The sequence below is a fragment of the Crocodylus porosus genome, unplaced genomic scaffold, assembly GCF_001723895.1.
Source record: "Crocodylus porosus isolate Cpor-Errol unplaced genomic scaffold, CroPor_comp1, whole genome shotgun sequence".
NCBI lineage: Eukaryota > Metazoa > Chordata > Crocodylia > Crocodylidae > Crocodylus > Crocodylus porosus.
Window position 1 is genome coordinate 202,204,744 of NW_017728886.1, and position 21,715 is coordinate 202,226,458.

Consider the following 21,715-nt stretch of genomic DNA (forward strand, 5'->3'; position numbering starts at 1 on the left):
TAATTGTCTACTTTGCATGTGGTGCTACATGTAGCTTTATGGGGGTAATCTTCCGATTCCCAGCCCACAAAGCTGCAATTAACTTCTGGATGACACTCTCTGCTCAGGAGCAGTGGCTGGAGGCAGCAGGTGGTTTGGCTTGGCATTGTTCTTCCTGCCTGGGGCAGGGATCAGCCAAGGTGGGGCAGGGAAGAATGCTTCTGTGAGTGCAGGTTTCTCACACACACACGTGTGTGTGTGTGGGGGGGGGGGGGTTTCCTCCTGACTGTGGCACCCTGGGAGACTACCCATGTTGCTCACCCCTAAGGCTGGCTCTGCTGCCACAGCTGCTTCACTGGTTGGAGAGCATCTCAGGTCACTTTGTAGCACTCCATCGAGGGGGTTGTACACATATGCATACTCTCACAGATTATTTTTGTAATGCTACAAATTGCCTCAGCTTTCTACACAGACACCATTGGAAGTTGGGCACTTCCAAAGAGAATTTCAGAAGAGCCCATAGGAGTCCAGAGCTAGCACCTTAAGCATAGGACTGTGTATTGTTTTCTTCCCTATGGAGCTTAGGTGCCAGATGTGGAGCTGCACATTAGGTGTTACGTAGTATCTTGAGTATCTAATCACTCTTCTAAAGGTAGATGCTGTCAGGGTGGTCGTGGTGTTCACCTTTTCCATAATAGCCCTGTGACACTTCTAGGAAGTGTGAGACTTGTATATAAGTCATACCTCAGTCTGTACAAGTTCAGCTCACATCTCCCTCTTCCCAGGAGAATGCTCTGACCAACAGGCCATACAGTATGGTAAGTGGGAACCTTTTCCACCCATTCTGTTGAAGAAGCTGGGTCAATGTGCAGCCAAAAATGCAAGTGATCTGGAGTTCAAGAGAGTAAGCACATGAGAAGGAGCCTGACTGTAGCCTAGTGTTTGGGGCTCTTAGCTGGAATGGGAAGCATATTGGAGTCTATTACCTGTTCCCACATTTTTTTTCTTGTTTTTAACTAATGACAGTATAATGAAAAGTGTACTAATAGTTCTCATTCCAGCAGGGACCTTTCCCCTTTGCTCAAACTGCAGTGGATTTTGTTTTCAGTTTTGAGGTCCTTCCTGATGACCAAGATGAGTTTTGTTACAAATAGCAGAGATGAGGTAGAATCAAGGGAGCAGTGCCTACAGAACAGATAATATTATAGGAAATAATAAATATATTTGCAGACAGGAATTATAGGAAGAAAAGGAAAGTTCAGGGGGAAATTTGAGAGCACTTGAGAGAAATGGAAAGTCTGAAATAAAGAGAATGGTACTGAGGAGACTGAACTGGGTTTTTGAGAACCTCTTATCCAAGGGAATACACTATCTGAAATAGTTTGCTAAAGGAAGAGAAAATAAGACAGTTTAGTTTGGTCAAGAGATATTAAACAAGGATGTGTCATCACAATTGTTGAAAAATATGTATTATAACCTTTATTTTAGAGTTGGGGAAAAAAATAGAAGAACTGGTGAAATGACTTGTCCAAGGTCACCAAGCAGACCTGATGCCCCTTAAAATTGTTTTGTCCTTTGGCCTTTGTTGGGAAGGGCAGCATATATGTTAGAATAGACTCATAACTGAAAAATAAGAGTTTGACAGCAGGTAGTAGCAGGATCAAGAGTGGCTGGATATAAGCCAGTTGTGGAGGTTGAAGTGTTGTACCTTTTCGCAGCGAAGCTATAACAGCTTCACAGGCTGTTGTGGTTCAAGAAGAATTCCAAGGCAGAGGGGAGGAAAATTTGTTAGAAAAAATGAAGATTATTAAAAACCTAGAGGAAACTGACTTCATGCTGTAGTAGATTAAAACAGTCAAGTGAGTGAGGTATGTGAAGCAGTATAGTAAAGATTGGAAAGTGACTTAGTAAAGACAGTAAAGTCACTTATTTGGGGACTAAGGCGCTTAAGTGGGCAGAGGGGAGTTGATGCTCTAACTCAGGGATCAGTAAATGATCCAGTGGTGAGATGGAATGACTCAGCGTGGATTTAAGGTGGGCTGGTGTTAGGACCTAGCTGCCATCACTTCCTTCTGCTACCCAGTCATGGTACAGCATGGGCCAGGTCACCAGACCACAGTGCAGTACAGTGTAACACAGCATGGGCAACTACCTCCTCCTCCCCCACACTGCCAAATCCTACTGACATTCTGCTCTATAGGCTAGATCCATGGGTTCCATGGACCATAGATTGCCATCCCCTGCTGTAACTAAAGGACATCCTTTTAGACATCTTGGATTTATGTCAACTCCCCTCCACTGTTTTTTGTGACATTGGGTTCTGTCCATGCTAACTAGGATAGATCTGTGTATGCAAATGATTGTTGGATGAATTTCTATTTATCCAAAGGTTGTAAAAGTTTAGAATAAGCTTTCAATTAGTAACATCCCCACCGCAGGTGACTGGAGAAATCAGGGAAGTTACTTCCTTATGTATTTATTTTAAGGTCCAAAGGGCTATGGTCAAGCAAAGGATTTACTAGGGAGTGGGCAGTAGCAAAGTTCTCATGGTACAACAGAAGAAGAGATTAATAATAATGTCTGTAAAGTGAGGAGCAAGGCCAGAGTAACGGGGCAAATCAACAGACGATGAAAAGGACGAGAAGTAGTTTTCTTCAGAGACCAAATTATATCAGAAATAGCAGACTTGGGAAGGAGAGATAAGGAAGGAGAAATAAACTCTGGAAGGAAATAAAGAAGTGGACTCATCTCCTTCTGCCGAGAAAAGACTGGAATGTGAAGGGGAAGGTAGGTGAGAGGGAAAAAAAGATTGGTTTGAAGGATGCAGCAAGGTTTGCTCATATCTTTTAGAAAGAAGACCAAGGAACAGTTTTTTGCACAACACAAAGGAATTAAATGAGCTACCAGTAATACATTTCTATCATAACAGCATGATAAAATAATTAAAATCAATTTAATTAAACTGCAGAAAGTGAAGCTGGTTTATATTTATTTAAGTAATTATCTTTCTGGCTAACATTTCACTGGTTACATTGGTTAAATGAGTGGGAAATTATATTTTTGCCTAGCTGAAGCTGGATCTAAATCAGGCAAGCCAATTTAAATAAAATCATTTTGGTTTTCATCAATTACACTTCCAATGAAGTGCATAAATGCAAAGCTGAATGTCTTTACACCAAAAAAAAAACTAAAATAACAAAAAAGAAGTATAATGACATAAGACAAAAGTACATTCTTGCTAGTGCTGAGAAAGTAGGTAATTTATTGCATTATGATGAGAATTCTTTGATAACAATGGGTGATTGTGACCACTGTTGTCTACTGACTATCAATTATTGTCATGAAGAATGAAACTGATGATAGGTCTCCAAATGAAAAGAGGTGGCAATGAAGGAACATGAATATTACCAGTACAGGCTAGATGCTCCAAGTTAAGGGTCACATAGATTGACAAGAAGATTAGATTCATCTTGAAACTGCAAAGAATACAAATAAAATGCTAGGCACTGCTCCTAAAGTTATTCACAACGTGTTCTTCTCAGCTAACTCCTATTTTGGGCCTCTTTTATGCATTATACTAAAGGCTGTGATTTGCCATGGTAACTGTTTGGGGAAGATCATGGATAAGTGAAGGTAAAAATGTCAGAAGTTCTGAAGCTGTGATAGGAATAACAACTCTGATGTTTCCTCTTTCTGAGCAAGTTATAGGGAGTAATCCTATGTATGAAGGAGGATGGACTAGGGATGACATAATTTAATAAATACATTCATCTCCACTTCTGATGCTTTCTGGTCTTCATGTTTTATCCTGCCTGGTGACATAGTCATTGGCAACAAGTAAAATTACACCGCCTGTTTCTACTATCCATCTGGTCGTCTTAATGTCACCCACACATAGGCCCATATATCCACCCACCTGCTCATATTTTCTCTCACATAGAACACATTCATTCTCTCAGTCATGTAATTTATTCATCCCAACATGCACTTGTGCAATTGCTGTTCAGTTTTTGTTTACTGGTCGCTGTAGCAATATTTAAACAGATGTCTATGTACATTTAAAGAGCACATCACTTCTCACTCGCATGCATGCACAGTCTTCATTCTAATTTCTTCTGTCAGTATCATCCTCTGTTTGCATAGTTTGTTGGTATTTCTATTTGGTGGTTTTGTAATATGACGTCTTCTCCCATCTGTGAAATAAGGCAAATTAAGTTCTAAAAAAGTTTAAAAACATTTTAAGAATAAAAGCCCCCTATCTAATCTGAAGTCCCATTTAATAGATGCTTTCTCATATTGATCTGCACCATTCCTTCTTCCTCCATAGAGTTCTAGGTGGATTATGGTGAAAGGGTTGATGGGTTGGGCTTTCAAGAGTGAGGGCCCTTTACAAGTGAATTAATGCTTCATTCTTTTGCTCTATTCAAATGAGGAGTAATTCAGACAGAGGATCCAATGGCAGATTCTCTTTTCCTCACCAGTAGGAGGATAGACTTGCTAGCTAGAAATTGAGAAAACGTGCAGATTCAAGTGTCCAAATATTTCCTGAATAGTGAGATCTCCAAACATAGTTATTCACTTATTATGTCTATCAGTAGACCCATCCTTTGAGGAAACTAATCTATTTTGCCTAACAATCCTTGTTTGTATATGTAATCAGTAATTATTGACATCAGTTATGTGTCATTCATTGAAATTTTATCCCTCTTAGATTGATACCTTTAGCATGAAAGCAGTAGACCTTGGAATATTAAGGAAAATGCTTGTTGAGCACAGTCATGTGGGTTATGGAGCTGGATGGTATCTGGACCGAATCACCATCCAGGAATCAGGCGAAAACAACATCCAGTACGTCTTCTCATGCCAAGAATGGTTAGACAGCGGAGTTGGTGATGGACAGATTCAGCGAGAGCTGAGACTTCTTGGAATAGTCAGGAAGGAGCAGTTAAAAGGAAGTATTTGGGGTGAGATGCCAAAATCCTTTTACACGTCTGTTTTTGTTGTATTTTATGTTTATTTTCAAGACAAGTCCATTGAAACTAAAAATACAGTAGGAGAATAGTACAACTTTGTTCTGTGTAGCATCTCTTATACAAGTGTCATCTTAAGCATTTTCAAGGCTGAAAATACAGTTATAAAGTTAAGAGGAAAAACACCAGTAATCATACAGAAAGAGAGATAAAGAAATATAGACAATACAGAAAGTAGGCTTTTCGATGAGGTATGAAAATATTGTTAATGAGGCAGAAAGAAAGTAGGTTGTTCCATATGGTAGTAACTGCGGAGCAGAAGGCTCTTGCAATACCGATGAGAACACACGAAGAGACACAAAAATCTCTCTTTTAGAACAATGAGATTTTCCCATATGCTCACATGTTTGTCAATGGCTTTTGCCATTATTCACATTGTGTTTTCTTTTAAATGATACACCTGCAGTGACAGTTCTCACAAGTACTTTGGTTAGGGTTGACTGGAAACCATAATTCTGTTCAAAACATGAAATGCGAGAACTGGACTTCAGAATGAGTTTGGACAATGAAAAGAATTAAGTATTTAATCCTTTGTCACTATACCAAATTGTGGAATCTCTTTCACTGGAAATTTTTCAGGAAGAGACTGAATAAGGCTTCTCTCTGGGATTATTTAAGAATAATGAATCCTGCATTTGTGCTAAGGATGACTCTTGAAATCCCTTTTCAAACCTGTGAATGACTCTACGGATATCATATCTGCCCCCCATACCTTAAATACTTCTGAAAGGGAATAAAATATTACTCTAGGTCTGTTTATGGCACCTAAACCAGAAATGTCAGACTACTCTGCAGGCTAAGACCTAACCAATAAGAACAAATTCAGCAGTGCTTTAATATAACTTAGTGGCTAAAGTTACCTATGGATGCTCCCTTTTAAATTAAGTTTTGATTAAAGCTCAGGAAGTAATACATATGTCCAGTATTTGCTGCATATTTGCCATGCAGCTTTTGTTCCAGTTTACAGGATCAATGTTGCTGAGGCAACAGAAACACAGAACAGCTTGGAAATATGTGTATAAGACCAATAGTTAACAACAACCTCCTAAATTTCTGAATAACCATCACAATAGTTGCCATTTTAAAAACAAGAACAATGAACTACTGCACCCAGAATGTAGTGTTGTCCCCCAAATCCAGATTCAGGTTCTCTCTCAACACCCGTGACTAGTGATATTCAGTTCAGGATGCATAACTACCTCAAAATTATATTAGCTGGAAGAAGAGAGCCTGTCTTAAAGGTCAGGAAATGTAGAGATGAAGTGAGAACTGCTAAAAGTCAAGCTGAATGAGGCTTTGCAAAGAAAATTAAAACAAATAGCAAAAGGTTCCTCAGCCATATTTAATAAAAAAGAGACAAGGGAAAGTAGAAGTTGGGCTGTTGTGCACTATACATGGAACTGAGATGAATTGTTACATATGCCCCAAAATAAACTGGATAGTTTGCCTCAGTTTTTGATAGGGTGACAGTGTTGACAGTGGGGGCAATGGCAGGATGGCTAAGGAGAATGAGGAAGCGCAAATGAACATTACAGTATCCAAGCTGTAAATAAAATGCAGACAACTTAATGCACGTAAACTGGGGAGATCGGCTAATTCTTGACTTCACCCCAGAATTCCAAAAGAACCAGGGTATGAAATCACACTTCTAATGGCAAGAGTTTTAAGTAACTGTCAAGTCAAAAGTGTTTTTAACTTAAAAATAGTTAAGAACGGAGGAAAAGTGATTACCGCAACTGTAGGCCAATTTGTTTCAACTCAATAGGAAGAAAGGTTTTAGAGCAAATGTTGAAGGAAAGAATAATTAAAGGCATGGAAATAAATAGAAATGTGATAAAATGCAACTGAGATATATTTGAAGGTAGACCATGCCACCCTAAGCTGGTATCTCTCTTTGATAATTGATGTGTTAGGAAAGGGAAATGATGTATATCTCATGTAGCTGCATTTCAGTGAAGCATTTGGTATGATGCCATGTAGAAAATTATTAATTAAGCTGGAGAAGATAATAATTATATGACAAATTGTAAGGTTCATAAAGAACCTGCTGAAAGACTGTTGACAATGAATTGTGGTAAAAAGGGAACCATTGGGTTAGGGGGACATAACTAGTACAGTTCCTCAAGAATTAACCTGCTTTTATTTAATATTTTCCTTAGTGATTTTGGCACAAAGAGTAGGAGGAATTCACTGGGTGAATTTCCTGACGATACAAAGTTAAGAGGTATTGTTAATATAGAGGAAGATCAGAATATCATATATGGCAGATGACCTGGAGCATTAGAGTAATAGCAGTGGAATGGAATATTATATTACAAGGGGCAAACTCATTCTCTTAGTAACTATTAAGTTAAGATAATAAGGTACAACTATTATCTAACTATTAATAAGATAATAAGGTACAAGAAGGACATTTGTCAGGTGGAAATGGCAGAAGAGGAGACATACCTGAGAATATTGGTTGATCACAGGATGATAATGAGCCAACAAGGTGATGCAGATGTAGAAAATGGCAACCATAACCCTAGGATGCATCTGTCAAGATATTTCCAGGAAAGACAGAGAAATATAATGCTATTGCACATGGCACTAGTAAAGCTTGATTTAGAATACTTTGTACAGGTCTAGTAATCTATTTCCAAGAACTACTAATTTAAATGTAAATAGCTACTGAGGTTGGCTAAGAGGTTCAAGGGGCGTCATGGCCTATACTAGGAGTAGAATCTAAAACAGTTCAGTTTATTTAGCTTAATAGAACGATGTCTGAGAGTAGAGACAATTGCTATCTACAAAGACATCAGTGGGGAAAGAACAAGAGAAAAAAATAGAGCTATTTGAAGCTGAAGGGCAATGCTAGTGCAAAATCAAATGTGTATAAACTGAAAATAATTATATTTAGGTTAAAAATTAGAAGAAAGTTTGTAATCTTCAAAAGCATGGGATTTGGAAACAGATTCCCAAAGTAATAGCAGGGGCAAAAAAGCTAAATTGCTTGAAGATGAGATAGGTAATGCCTTCTGTTTGTTTTAAGATGAAGCTTGATGATTTTACAAAAGGTTGATATGATGCAATTGTCTGTAATAGTGACGAACTGGACTCAGTGACCCGTGAATTCACTTCCAGACCTTTGGGCCCCTATAGACATGCAGCAAGGCTGTTCCAACGCACATTGGAGAAGACTTGATTAATCAAGTCTGCTGGAGTGTGGAAATTAATGCACTCCAGCAGCCCCCAGTGTCATGTGTAGCAGCATCCTCATGCTGAAAATGATGCTTTGAACTAAACTGGTTCGATGAACTTTATTTCAAAATGCCCCATCACCATTTTTCAGTATGGAAATGCTGATACATGTGACGCTTGGCTGCACTTAATTAGCATGACTTGTTAATTAAAGTGCCTTCCAGAGCATGTCTTTAAATGCACTTTGTTCCTAGGTAGACATTCACTGACATTTTAAATTTTCCATCTTTCAGTTCCAGAAAAGCTAAAAATTCATGCCATGTGACAATGGGAGAGATGGCATATCATTGTTTCACTTTCATTTGCTTTCACTGGTATAATTGTTTTTGTTTATTTCTAACTTCAGTTGATTTTGAAATATTAGCCTTAAATCTGCAGCATCTCAATTGCTAAAAAAGCTCTCATAGATCATATTAAGAATATTGTCTTCCAAAATAACTGAGGCCTGTAGCATTGACTATACAGGGATAGTTAAATTATAACTGGGGATATTACCAGTTGTCACAGTCAGCCAGTATGACTTTACAAGGAAATTATGAGAATAAATGGAAAATCATTGGTCATATTATTTACATGAATTTGCATTAAATTCAAACAAATTTTGGCATTCCATCATAGGGTCAAATCTCATCGTTAAACAAATGGGGTCTGATCCTGTATTTCCTGTGCAACCAAAATGCTTTCTGGTTTCTGTTGGACCCTGGTGTTTTCCAAGTATCCAGGCATTTGCTTTAAAAAGTGACTATTGTTCCTTTTCTTTCTCTACTATAATCATAAAACTCTTAGAAACCTATGTCTGTCATGGTTTTAATGCTTTCTTAGATTTTGAATCAGTTAAATATATGTATCACTATTTAGGACAATTTTTAAGCATTTAATAAAGTTAAGGGCATTCTTATGTGCTGTCCTCAAAATACATTTTCCTGAACTGGGGCCATAACTGGAAGTCTTCATAAGAACAAAATGTATCTGTTAAAATCCAATAAATGACATGGATTTCAGTAAATTTGAGGAACCACCTTAAGCAGAGGATATTGACATGGTTTTGTACCTGATGGACTAATTTGAAACTTAAAGAATTTTCTTACTACCACCTGGCTGTGAACATCGCAAATTTCAAGAGGATAGTTTAGGTGCATAACTGAACTGCTGAAATCCAGTAAAATGACTGACAACTTGCAACATCTTGTTGAAAAATCAAAGTTCAAGGTATTTTTTTCTGTGTACTGAGTGCATGGTAATGAATGAGTGTGACAAATCCCAAGAGTCTAGATCAATGGGATAATGGGAATGAATGCCAGTTCACTCACTCACTCCTTAGTAAAAGCATCTGTTCTATTCTGGAATTTAGGTATAGATTATTAATTAATTATCTGCTTTTTTTTTCTTCTAGGGACTTGGGATGTAATTGTTGTGACTGATGATATTTCTACTAGTTTCACAACCCCCAAAATGACTTTGTATGTTTGTGGTGAAAAAGGGGTGCATGCTTCAGTCGTATTCCCCAAAGGATCTCCTAAAAAGGGCCAGAATTATCATACATCACTGGAATTAGATAAGAAATTCAACGCTATATGCAAAGTTCGCCTGGAAATTGAAGAAGCCAGAAATGGAGAGACTTGGTATTGCCAAGAGGTAAAGAACTTAGTTCAGTTTAGTTTTAATATCTCTTCTTTTCATAATCTTACAGCTTTTTTTCCAGTTGCAGTTTCCAGTTATGGTCAACATTTCATAGCTCCTTATTTATGAAGTAAGTGGAACTGCTAACTGTTGTGGTTAACCTTGTGATATAATGCTTGTCAGTGGGCACGTTTACATAAGGCATTTACTGCAGAGCTGACTCATTAGCTCCGTATTAAAACACCACTGTCTACATATGTACTGCTATTAGGATGGAATAAATTAATTAACTTGGCTGTAGGCTAATACTGCCAGACACAAGTACTATCCTGTGGAGGAGTTTTTCACTCTGCCACAATGCACATGTAGATGCTGACAGGGCTGGCTGGGTCATGAGGGTGTTTCTGTGCGAGGATTCCCTGCCAGCTAGCCCCACACTAAAGCACCCATGTGGCCCAGCTGTTCCTTCCACAACATACTGAGCTGGGTCAGAGCAGCTGACCCCTGGGGCCTTCTGCTCCTCAGTGTGCTGCAATCTCAGGCACACATGCAAATACAGTGTCTGGAAGCAACTGCACTGGAGTTTATTCAGTCACATTAATTGCATGTGTGGATGCTTCCACCATGCTCCAAACAAGGAGACTAGGTTTGAATAGCAAAAATCTTGTAAATTTAAAGCTGGATTTCTTTAGGGCAGCTGCACATAGGAGCCATTGTCTGTAGCTTTTCCAGTGTTATCTTTTCAAAGCTATTGCTGCTGGCATGCCTGGCAGTATTTACATAATTCAAAACTGGTTATTATATGTTATGGACCCAGGATCCAAGACAGTTAATGAAGTGAGACATTGGAAATCCTTTTTAACAAAAATATCTGCCACTTAACTTGGCATCTTAGAAAAAGAAATGAATAGCAAAAGTGACAGTCTTTCTTCTGATGTCTAAGAAGGTGAAGTTAACATCTTACATCACATCAAAATGGTATGGTACTACACTAAAAGATCTGTATCTACTTTGCTGGTAAAACAAAGGAAACCTAAGGGAAAGAATGATCCAGTTCAAATGTTAGTTATATCTTTGTCTCTGACTATTTATATATTTCAGTGACAAAGATGTTAATTTTCACTCCTAATACAAGATATTAATCTTCAGGGTGAACACCTGACATTTATCTTCTAGGCAAGTTGTTAATTTCATCTTCCTTTACACATTAAATATAACAACTGCTTCCACAAGATTATAGAAGACAGTTGATCACAATAGAAATTTGTATCCTGAGAACAGAAACTTGATAATTACAACAATGATAGCCATTAGCCTTCTTTATTTCATTAACTCACAGTAGTGGTTCAAAGATTAGTTAGAAAAAGGTCGCTATGGAAAATATTCACACTTACATTAGGGAGAATTAGCTATAAAAAGGATATAAACTTTCCTACTTCAGAGAATAAGTGAAGCACTGGCTTCCTGGACTTAAAAAGACATTTACCTGGGCACATCTACACATGTGTTAACACACTTTAGTTAAGCATATTAAATCTAGTACCATTGGGTACCTATACACAAGTGCACAGGCTGCTCCAATGCACTGTAATTACAGCATGTTGGAGCAGACTCAAAGAGTCGAGTCTTCTGAAGCATGGTAATTACCACGCTCCAGCCAGCCTCTGTGCCTCGTGTATCAGTGTTCCCACACTTCAAAATGGCAACAGGGGACACTTTATCTAAAATTTGTCCAACACACTTTAGATAAAGCGTCCCCACTGCCATTTTGAAGCACAGGGACACTGATACATGAGATGCAGAAGTTGGCTGGAGCACAGTAATTACTGCACTTTGCAGACTCAATCAGTGAGCTTTAGATAAAGCATTCCTGCCACCAATTTGAAGTGTGGGGATACTAATACATGAGATGCTCTGGGTGCTTTAATTAGAGCAGCTCTCAGAGCCACTCTAAGTAAAGTGCCCCCAGACCCTCACCCCCTGGAGCACATGTGTAGATGCCTTTCATTGTCAGGTACTAGGAAAATATATATTAGCCTGTCTTAATGTGCATTAACTAAAGAGCATGCTTGTAAAGTGATGGTTCAATGTGCATTAAAAAAGGCTAATGTACACTAAAGCACATTTGTAGACATGCCATGGGCTATTCTGCAACAGCAATACTTATTTCAGAATATATACATCTAGGATAGGGTAATAACAGAAACAGAAAATACTAGTTTAATTAGACCACCAGTTGAACCAGTATGGTAATTTCTATGTTTCTAATGTTTTTTTATTTAAACTATACAAGACAGGACTTCCCAGAGGTCTCAGCATTTCTATTACAACATAGATAGATGTCTGGAGCTTAGTCATTCCACTGTTTTACATCACATAATAGGATTCAAAACTGGGATCTCCCTCATTTTTATAATCAGGAGCACTGAAAAATAATTCCATTTATGTTTTGGAATAAACTGCCTGAAATCCCATTAATATAACATATCGTATAAAAAATAAATTGTAGTACATGTCTTATTTATAGAGAGTGTAATAGCCAAAAGACAGCATCATTTTTATTCTTCCCACTTTTACTTCTTGAAGATACAAAGCACAGTAAATGAGGTCTGACTTTCAACAATCTCTGCAGACACATAGATATCACTATGAAAGAAAAAGTATTTTAACTTTATATCTTAGTCTACATTTCATTTTTTAAATCTTGTAAATGTTTCTGTCATATCATGAAAAATATAAGAGCACTTTGAAGGCTGAAATAATGCTACCACATACCCGTGAACATTGCTAACTAAAGACAGCTGAGCTTAGTGGGTAAAGAATTTGGACATTTTTTTTTCAAAGGTAGTGAGTTATGTCATATAGAAATGAAAGATTAGACCCTTTTCATCTCTCAGTCAACGTGGGATTACTTTCTACAGTATATTTTCAAGTGCTTTGTCCAGTTTAACTTTAAATAATGGAGGTAATGAGACTTTTTTTGCTGAAAATACGATCTCATCATGTCCACGTTTATTTTTTTCTAAAATTCAGACTAGCATTTTCTTTGCTCATTGCCATCCCTTTTGCTTTCAAACAGTATCTCCAGGAGATGTACTAAATTCATTAACACTACTCGGGATCATGTAATGCATACAGTAGAAATATGCTTGATTACATTTTTTCTTTTTTTTCCCTCAGAACTTCCTTAAATTGGGTTAATTTTTGGGGGAGGAGTGTGTGTGTGGGGGTGCAACAACAGTGTTAATAGGATCTTAATAAGTTTCTAATTGTCTGGATTTCTACTTCTTGTAAAGTGTGGTTTCAAAAGGTATTTTAGAATATTAATTTTTATCTTTCTTTTATTAAAGATCTGTATACTCTCATCTCTGATCCCCTCTTTACCTTACCGTAGTTTATACAAGAGCCAGAAATGGAATTATTGAATGTGGCTTTTATTCCTTTTGTATATGTAGGTAAAGCTTCAACACAGAAAAAGTAAAGAAGCTCTAGAATTCCCATTTCTTCGAAGCTTTACTGAAGAGGAAGGCACTTCAGTGGCTGAACTTCCAGTTCTCACAGCTGGCTTTAATTTTCCAACAGGTTTGTCATGTGTCAAAAGCTGAGAATCTTAGTTGAGGTTTTTCAAAGCGCTGCATGGGATTTTAACCATGAGTCTTCATTTTAAGAGGAGGCACATAACTAGATCTCTTGCATTGCTTTAAAAATCTCATCCCATATATTTAGCATTGCATTTTTCTCCAAGCATGATTAATACCGATTTGTGGCACTTGGTAGTATAGTACTTATCTCTGAAAAGATTACAAATATTGTGTGTGGCTCCCATTCATTTTATCTAGATAATCTTACTCTGTTTCTCCCCAAACAAATGAAGAAGATCCAAAGGAAATGACAGTTTCAGGTAAGAAGGAGACACATGGTTCCTCCTAAAAAATGCATACCTGTGGGTGTGTCAACATATTCATTAATGTGCCATAATTACGGCACATTTAGTATCAGGTACTAGCTTAATAGGACTGTGCGAAGGTTTGGGTGCTGATTCAATTTGGAGGAGATTCGGCCTGATTTGGTGGCCGAATCCCTGAATCCAAATCGATCGAATCAGGAGACCAGTTAAAAGGTCTCAATCAATTGGAAGCTCTCCAAAAAGATTTGGAGAGCTTCAGCGATTTGGGCAGTTCCCGCTCACTGCTGCAGGGAGCTGAACCCAGACTCCATGTTGGTAAGTAGGGGGCAGGGGAAGGGGAGCTGAAGATGGGGGGAGGGGACCATGGGGGGACCCCTGCCAGGCCCCATCCCCTGCCTGCTCCCCCAGCCCCCCTGAGTACCCCCTGACTCCTGCTCACTCTCCCAGCCCCACCCCGCATGGCTGCCCCGTCTAGCCCCTGGCACTTTAAGAAAACAAACAAACCCAACTCACCAGCTGCTCCAGCAGCCTCAGGACTTCTGGGTGCTGGTGGCAGAGCCCCCCATAGTGTGGGGCAGTGGGGGGCAGCAGGGATCACCCCCCATCTGGCAGCAGCTGGTGAGTGGGGGCTTTTTTCTAAAGAGCAGGTGAGTCAGCCACTGAGAGCGGGTGGGGCCGATCAGATTTGGCCGAATCAATTCATAACAGTGATTTGAATCACCAAATATCACTGTCCCCTGAATCGGCCAAATCCAATTCTGAAGCAAATACTAGCCACTTCTCACAGGCCTATAACTTAATACACCATAATTACAGGTATTACAGGTTCTAACATAATATGCCATAATCGGCATACTGCACAAATGAACACTTTTTTTGTGACACTTAATGCTCATTGGACTAAGTCTGCTGCACATTAGCACAAACAGATGCTTTTTTTGTGTCACTTTAGTCTCATCAAACAAATCTACTGTACAGTAGCATGGTTTTTGCCGGCCACATTAATGTGTAATAGAATTAGTCCAATGGGCATTAAGCTTCTCATGTCGATGTGTCCTGTTTTTGCTCCTAGGAGTGTTAAAGCATTTATTTCTTTTGACACAGTTATCATGTTTTCCCATAGATATCCTTCTATGAATTATACCTTTGTCACCCTAGATTGCTGCTTTGTGTTTTACTTGGAGGTACAAGTTAAATCTGTTCACAACAGAAACTCATGCAGAATTCAGTAGCCTTAAATAGGTATCTGGTCATGAAGGAATTACCTTTAGCGCTCCTTTAGCTCTACTGGCTCCCTGGGATTTCTGATAGAATTTAGGTTCTTAATTATATGCTATAAATCCTAAAGGGCCTATCCTGCTTGCTCTTCTCCCTCAACATAATGACAAGTGAAAAGACTCAAGCTGGAGCTCTCTAGATATAAACTTGAAGCAGATAATGGCAGGACATTTTTTTATGAAGTCTTCTTGACTTTGAAAGTCTTGCCCTTTCCCTCTTCCATTCCCCCCCCCCCACCCCCCTTTTTACAAAACAGGAAAAAAAGTAGTAATCTGTATTGGGATTCTGTGATGCTCATATTTTTAAAGAACATTTTGAGATGGATTTGTCTGAGGGGCAATGATAGGAAGGATGTGATTTTTTTGGTCCCTTTATTAAAGGAGTCTCATTGGCTGTTGCTGTCTACAAGGGTGTTGTTTTTGATTATTCTAATAGTTCAAAAGGATATGTACAGCTTCCTTAGGTAGACAGACAAGAATTCTTCAGCCAAAGCATCAAGGAAGGATTTTCCCGAGAGGGTAGGGGAAGAGCCCAGAGTGCTCCTTTTGCTCCATTGCTAGTAGCATATTCCCCCAGGAACTGTCACAGTTAGTGAAAATTGAAAAATCTCAGTCACTATTTGGACAAATGTTCAGAGAAAATAGAAAGGTTTCTTTGCTTCCAGTCTTTAAAACTGGGCTTGGTCTGTCTTCAGTTAAGCTCAGGATAGAATATTGCCTGTGGTTCTGAATAATCAGAGCTTCTAGAAGCTAGGATGGATGTTGTTGTATGGGTGTTATTAATTTAAATAAATTTTAAAAATGTGGTAATGTGTGTGTGTGTTTACCTACACATACACACATATATATTAATATATGTTTTTTTAGAATGATCTTTGCTGATGGATTACCCTTTTCTCACATTCTCTTTTTCTTTGTATCAGACCCACTTGAAAATTGTTTCAGTATTTCAGTTTTTGTTTTCAATCACAATGGGTTTACATTTTAATTGCAGTGCTTCAGTGTACTTTTACAAATAAAACAATTTTTTGTCTGGCACTGATTATTTCAGGCAGGAAGATTTTAGAAATTGTAATTTATTAAAGAATATGCCTTAACTGCCTGTGGTTCAATGCCTAATTCTTTTTCCCCTTCCAACAGTAAAAAAATATAATCTATATATTACTACGGGTGCATCTCCACAGTCTGGAACAGATGCTGATGTGTATGTCGTACTGCGAGGTTTCCTGGGAGACACAGGTCGCAGAAAATTAGTGCAGAAAGGAGAGAAACTTTTCACCAAAGGAAAGGTAGGTTATCATATCTAGAGGCTTTTGGTTAAAATCGAAGCCCAATCCAGTTCTGACTGATATGAGGTGAGAGTTGAAATGGGTCTTTCATTTCTAGCCTGAAGTGCCTAGTGATGTGGGTTTGCAAGTATGTGTGTATGTGCATCTGTTACACCCCCCTCCTTCCCTTCAAACAAACCCAAATTAAAAGTGTACTCTAGGCACTAGTTAGGAAATAACACAATTGAGGTAATGTGTCTCATTATGTATGTGCGGTATGACATAATATTGTATTATGTACCATTTGGGCCTCACAGATATTTGCTGCCAGAAGAAGGATCGCGAGATTGAAGACTCATGGATTTCATTCCAGGTTTTGGATGGAAGGGTGCTGTTTCCTTCCTTCAAGATCTTGCTTCCCCTATTAGTCTGAACCTCAAGTGGTGGCTCTTCTGCTCATCATTCATTCATTAAATCATGTACTCTTCTGTTCATTCCCATCCAAACACAGCTCCATATTTATTTGGCTTTGCCTTTGTCCTGCAAAACTTCTACCCTGCCTCCTCATTCAAGTGCCATTTCCAGTCTCATAAATGAGGTATTCATGCTTAAGGCTTTTATCCCAATTCCAGATTTCTCATCCAGCTTGTCCTTGTTTCATTCTCTTTCTCTCATCACTCATACTTTTAGTGTCCTTGTCCAACTATTTCCAGTTTCTCATACCTCAGCTCCTCCAGCTTCCACAGCTGCTTATCCCCATTGATCTCGTCCAATTAGTTCAAGTTCCTCCCTTGCAGCTCCTTTTATTTCTCCCATACCTGGACTCGCACCTTCCAATCACCTTTCCTATCCTTACTGGTGAGGACAGGCTTAGTTTGAGGCTTGGCTTTTACCTCTCCTGGCTTCTTGACCTAGTCTTCTTGCATGTCTGGTTCGAGGTTTTTCAGATCAGAGCTTCTCTGAAAGAGTGCAACTTGAGAACCACATATCTAGACACAGACAACTGGTAGGTGGAGTACAGGGGGAGCTGAGATTGGCTCCTGACTCGGCACTGCTCAGGATGGTGCAGTTTCTTTGCTGTGCAGGCCAGCGGTGTGTTTGGGAGGAGTGGGGTGGGTACTAAGCCACAGTGCAGAAGTATGGGAGTGGATATGGGGCTTTTGGCCCACCCCTGGGTCCACCCATAAATTGTGCCCCTCCCAGACTCAGGAGGCACCAGTCACACCTGTATCTAAATAACAAGGCTATTGGAATGGTTTAGTAGTGACTTGGGGTGATATGTTTGATAGTCTCTAGTGAAGAGACGAGACAGCTGGAAGAACAGAAATATACAGTAGAACTGAGGTGAACTTCACTACATGAAAGAAGTTTTTCTGTCCATTGCCTATACTTGTCAGGTGGTAGAAGATAATACATAATTTCCTAGCACAGGAAACAAAGTATGCGTGTACTTTTTGCTTCAGTATTTGCTTTGGCACATCATAGGGCTAATGTGTCAAAGCAACACAGTGCTCATGAATTTTTAATGAATCTTGGTAAATACTAGCATGTGTTTATTTAGGACCTAAAGTGAAGTTGTGATGTCAGTTTTAAAAGTGATAAATAGCTATTGTTTTAAATTTCTTGATTTGTTTCCTGTCTAATAAAAATGAAATTGTAATAATAAAGGTGTTAGATGAAGCCTGTAAGTGATAAGGGGTAAATGGATATTGTAAGCAAGCCTAACATCTTAGTCGCAACATTTTGTTCAATGCTTCTCTTGGAAATCTCCCAATATTTTCTTCCTTTATAAATAACCTCCAAAAAGACTCTCAAATGAGGAGCGCCTCATTCTTGGCTAGTACACTCACATATTGTGATAAGCACCCCTGCAGTTAGAAAATCTGGACTGGTTTGGGGGATTCTGGAATGTAACAGACATGGAATTTGCATTCTGAACCATAACACTTGTTTTAACATTTTAAAAAGTGCTTTTCCTTCCAATAATTTCATCCCTTGCTATACAGTAACTGCTAGTGAACTGAAACAGCACTTCTGTTAGCATTCATGTCAAAATATGGCGCTGGTCTTGAACATTGCCAGATTTGTTATAAACAATGGCTTAGCAATGCAGTATTAATAGAAAGTGAGAAGTATTCAAATAGCTTTGCAGTGCAGCAGCTCATTCAATAGATCTTTGCATGAACTGGATGCCATGTGTGATCATTGAAAGCTGGATTAACTTTTTTAAATTTCAAAAACTGCCTTTCAAGGTGCTAAGTTTTGACCTTTTTGAGTTAAAAAGAGAACAGGCTAAATTTATTTAAATGAAGTCCTCACTTCTAGGTATTTCTTTATTGTTGATCCACATATCTAAGGATCCACTTTTTCTCATTATTTAGTTGCCCATATGTCATTTCAGCTTAACAAGTCTCTCATTCTGTATGGGGTTGAGCTTCCTCAAATTCATTTTGTCTTTTCTCCTGTCCTTCCCAAAAGTAGCAAAATGGGCAGGTAAGCATGATTATTTTTGCTGATTTTTGCATATCTTTATACAGTTTAGTTGGTGTGAGTCCCTAATAGTATTTACTAATATTTTGTAAATGTATTATGAAGAAGCATTACAACCAGTTAGCACTGACTTTAGCCAGATACAAGTTGTGCAGACATGCAAACTTCTGTGTCCAGGTTTGTCAAATAATTTTTATGTTGACCTGTGACTCCTCTGATATCCCTTTTATAGTGCAGTGTTTGACAAGCAATGGTGCTCCTTTGTTTGTCATCTATAGATTATTCTGCAGATTGAATATATATTCAATCTCATAAATATAGGTTATCCATTTTGTTCTCTCTCAATGTATGATTTTTTGTTCATACCAATCCTATTGAAAAATACTAAAATACTACTTGCAGTGTATTTAGACTAACACGCATGCTTGAAGTTTCAGCCACTTTCAACATATGTGCAGGGAACATAGAAATTAACTGCTCTAAATTTTTGTGGGAATGAAATCTCCACGAACATTTTTAACTCAGTGTTTTATTAGTTGTTGGAAAGAGATATCCTTTATCCTGCCCTATATTTAGACACTAACCATTCAGGTTGGTACCATGGTAACTGCAGCATGTATAAAAATTGTTAACAAGAGGTGATTGTTGGTGTTCAGTTTCATTATTTGTTCATGGATTAAGCATTGGCAATTTTTAGTGTTACTTTAGACCAAAGCACATAGTACAGAAGTGTACTAAACATGGACAGAACATGGGAAACCAAATACATGGTGGTCACTATTAAAAAGTTATAATTTGTCTGCAATTATTGTACAATGAAACATCTCAGATGCCACTGTTTAGTAACTGTTAGTAAAGCTGCTTTTTAATAGGAATTTTTCCCTGTGTAATGATTATATAATTGCAAAGTGCTATTGACGCAAATGTAATAATTGCATTGATACACATGGCCCAAGATAGAATAGTGCCCACAATGGTCAACAACAGCAGTGGCTAGCATTGCTAGGCCAGGCAGCAAAAGCATTTCCTAAAGGATAGGAAAACAGATAAAGTAGAGCAGAGGCGGTCAACCTGCAGCTCCAGAGCCAGATGGGGCTCTTCAGAAGTTAATATGTGTCTCCTTGAATCTTTGCACAAGCACACGATGTGATGTAATGGTTATGGAAGCTGGTCAGTGTGTGCTTGTGCAAAGATTCAAGGAGATGCATGTTAACTTCTAAAGAGCTGCATGCAACTCTGGAGCTGCAGGTTGGCCATCCCTGAAGTAGAGGGTAGGAGTCAGAAGATCGTGGCTGTAAAAAAACTTGTGAAAGGAAGAGAGACCTTAACTACAGAAAACACGAATCTCATCTGTACTAATAAAAGGCTATGGAAAATGTAAGGCCAAAGCCAGGCTTCACCATTATGCGCAGATGGCCAGTTCTGAACCCTATTCTGTTCCCTAGAGAAGTTTCCCATTCATCCAGGGTACTGATAGCCTTATTAGGAGTTTGTACAATCCTATATACATTGTAAAGCATGCAAAGTGGTCCTTCTTTTCTGTCAGTCTGAAATCATCAGTCCAGCACTATGTATGCAGAGCCAGAGTAGCAAAAGAAAACTGTATCATTTACCCTGACCCTATTTGGGCCACTCTTCCAGGCAAAAATTTGAAAGTATCTCAGCCTCTTGCCTATGCTTTTTCATTTCTTAGGTAAATAATGGTTATAGAGGGTGGCAAGGTCTGCTTCACATCTCTCTACTTATTTTTACTTCTATGGATCTCTCAAATTGAGTTAAAGCAGACTTCCAGAAATTCTTAGATAAGTGTTAGTCAGGAAGCCATCAGCCAGTGATGATGACCTCACCAATTCCCATTACTCCTGTACAGTTTCTGTGAGGAAGTCTGTATGGTGCTTCTTTTACAAGAGAGAGAAACACATTTCTGAAACATGTTGGGCTCCACAGTCAGTGATCATGGGATTGTGTTATGTCAATAAAGCTTGTAAGATATTGTTGTGATTATCCACCTGCATAATACAGGACACAGCACTAGACTTTTGAACATAATTTATTTTATGGCTGGCAAAACTGAAGAGTTGAAAAAAAAATGTTTTGAGTCAATCAACTGAAAAGTCTTTGGTTTTCCTCTCAAAATAAAAAACAACAGCAATGAAACATTTTGGTTCAAATGAAACACTTCATTCAACCTCAGATGAAAAGGGTTTTTTTGTTTCTTTGTTTTACTTGTAACAATATTTTTAAATTGAAGTTAAGAAAATATAGTCTCAATGTGTTTTTCTAAAACAAACATTGAAATAAAAGTTTGATTTCAATCCTTTTATTCATCTGAAAAAGTTCTATAAATTCAGTGTGAATTTGAAAATAGTTTCAGTCAAACTGAATGTAATTATTTAACAGATAAAATGTTTGATAAAAAAGTTCACCCAGCTACATATGTGCAAATTTAATTCCTACTTTAAGTCTAATAACTTTGGTTGATCTCAAGGATAAAAATATGTAGAAATGCACCTACTTTGGATTTAAGGCTGCATAGTAATGGATAACCGTTGTAACCATATAAACTGTTCTAATGGTTAATTGACTGCAGTGCTTTTAACTTCAGATTTTTACCTTATTTCTAGTCTGAATGTGCCTGACTTCAGTGTCAAGTCTGTGGATCTTGATATACATTGGATTGCTAGATTGAATAGCAGTTATCAAAATCTGTTCCCTTGGACAGCACTTTTGGATCAAATTACTTTTAGACCTTTGAAAAGTGAAGTAGATTCAGTTCTTCAAGTTACTCATTAAAAGTAAAGTTTTTTGATCTTTTATTCATTGTCAGAATTCTCTGTGAATCCTGTCCAATTTATCAACATCCTTCATAGTTTCATAGTTTCATAGTTTCTAGGGTCGGAAGGG

General features: G+C 38.2%; 1 protein-coding gene across 1 annotated transcript in view; it reads left to right on the plus strand.

The window, feature by feature from the left end:
• The window catches only part of RP1 (RP1, axonemal microtubule associated), a 328,710-nt gene that overhangs the window by 270,500 nt on the left and 36,495 nt on the right, over positions 1-21,715 (plus strand). The window contains exons 45-48 of the mRNA XM_019542502.1: positions 4,691-4,943; positions 9,643-9,884; positions 13,325-13,451; positions 16,194-16,342. Of these exons, the coding sequence (XP_019398047.1) occupies positions 4,691-4,943; positions 9,643-9,884; positions 13,325-13,451; positions 16,194-16,342 (771 nt within the window). The remainder of the gene's footprint in view (positions 1-4,690; positions 4,944-9,642; positions 9,885-13,324; positions 13,452-16,193; positions 16,343-21,715) is intronic.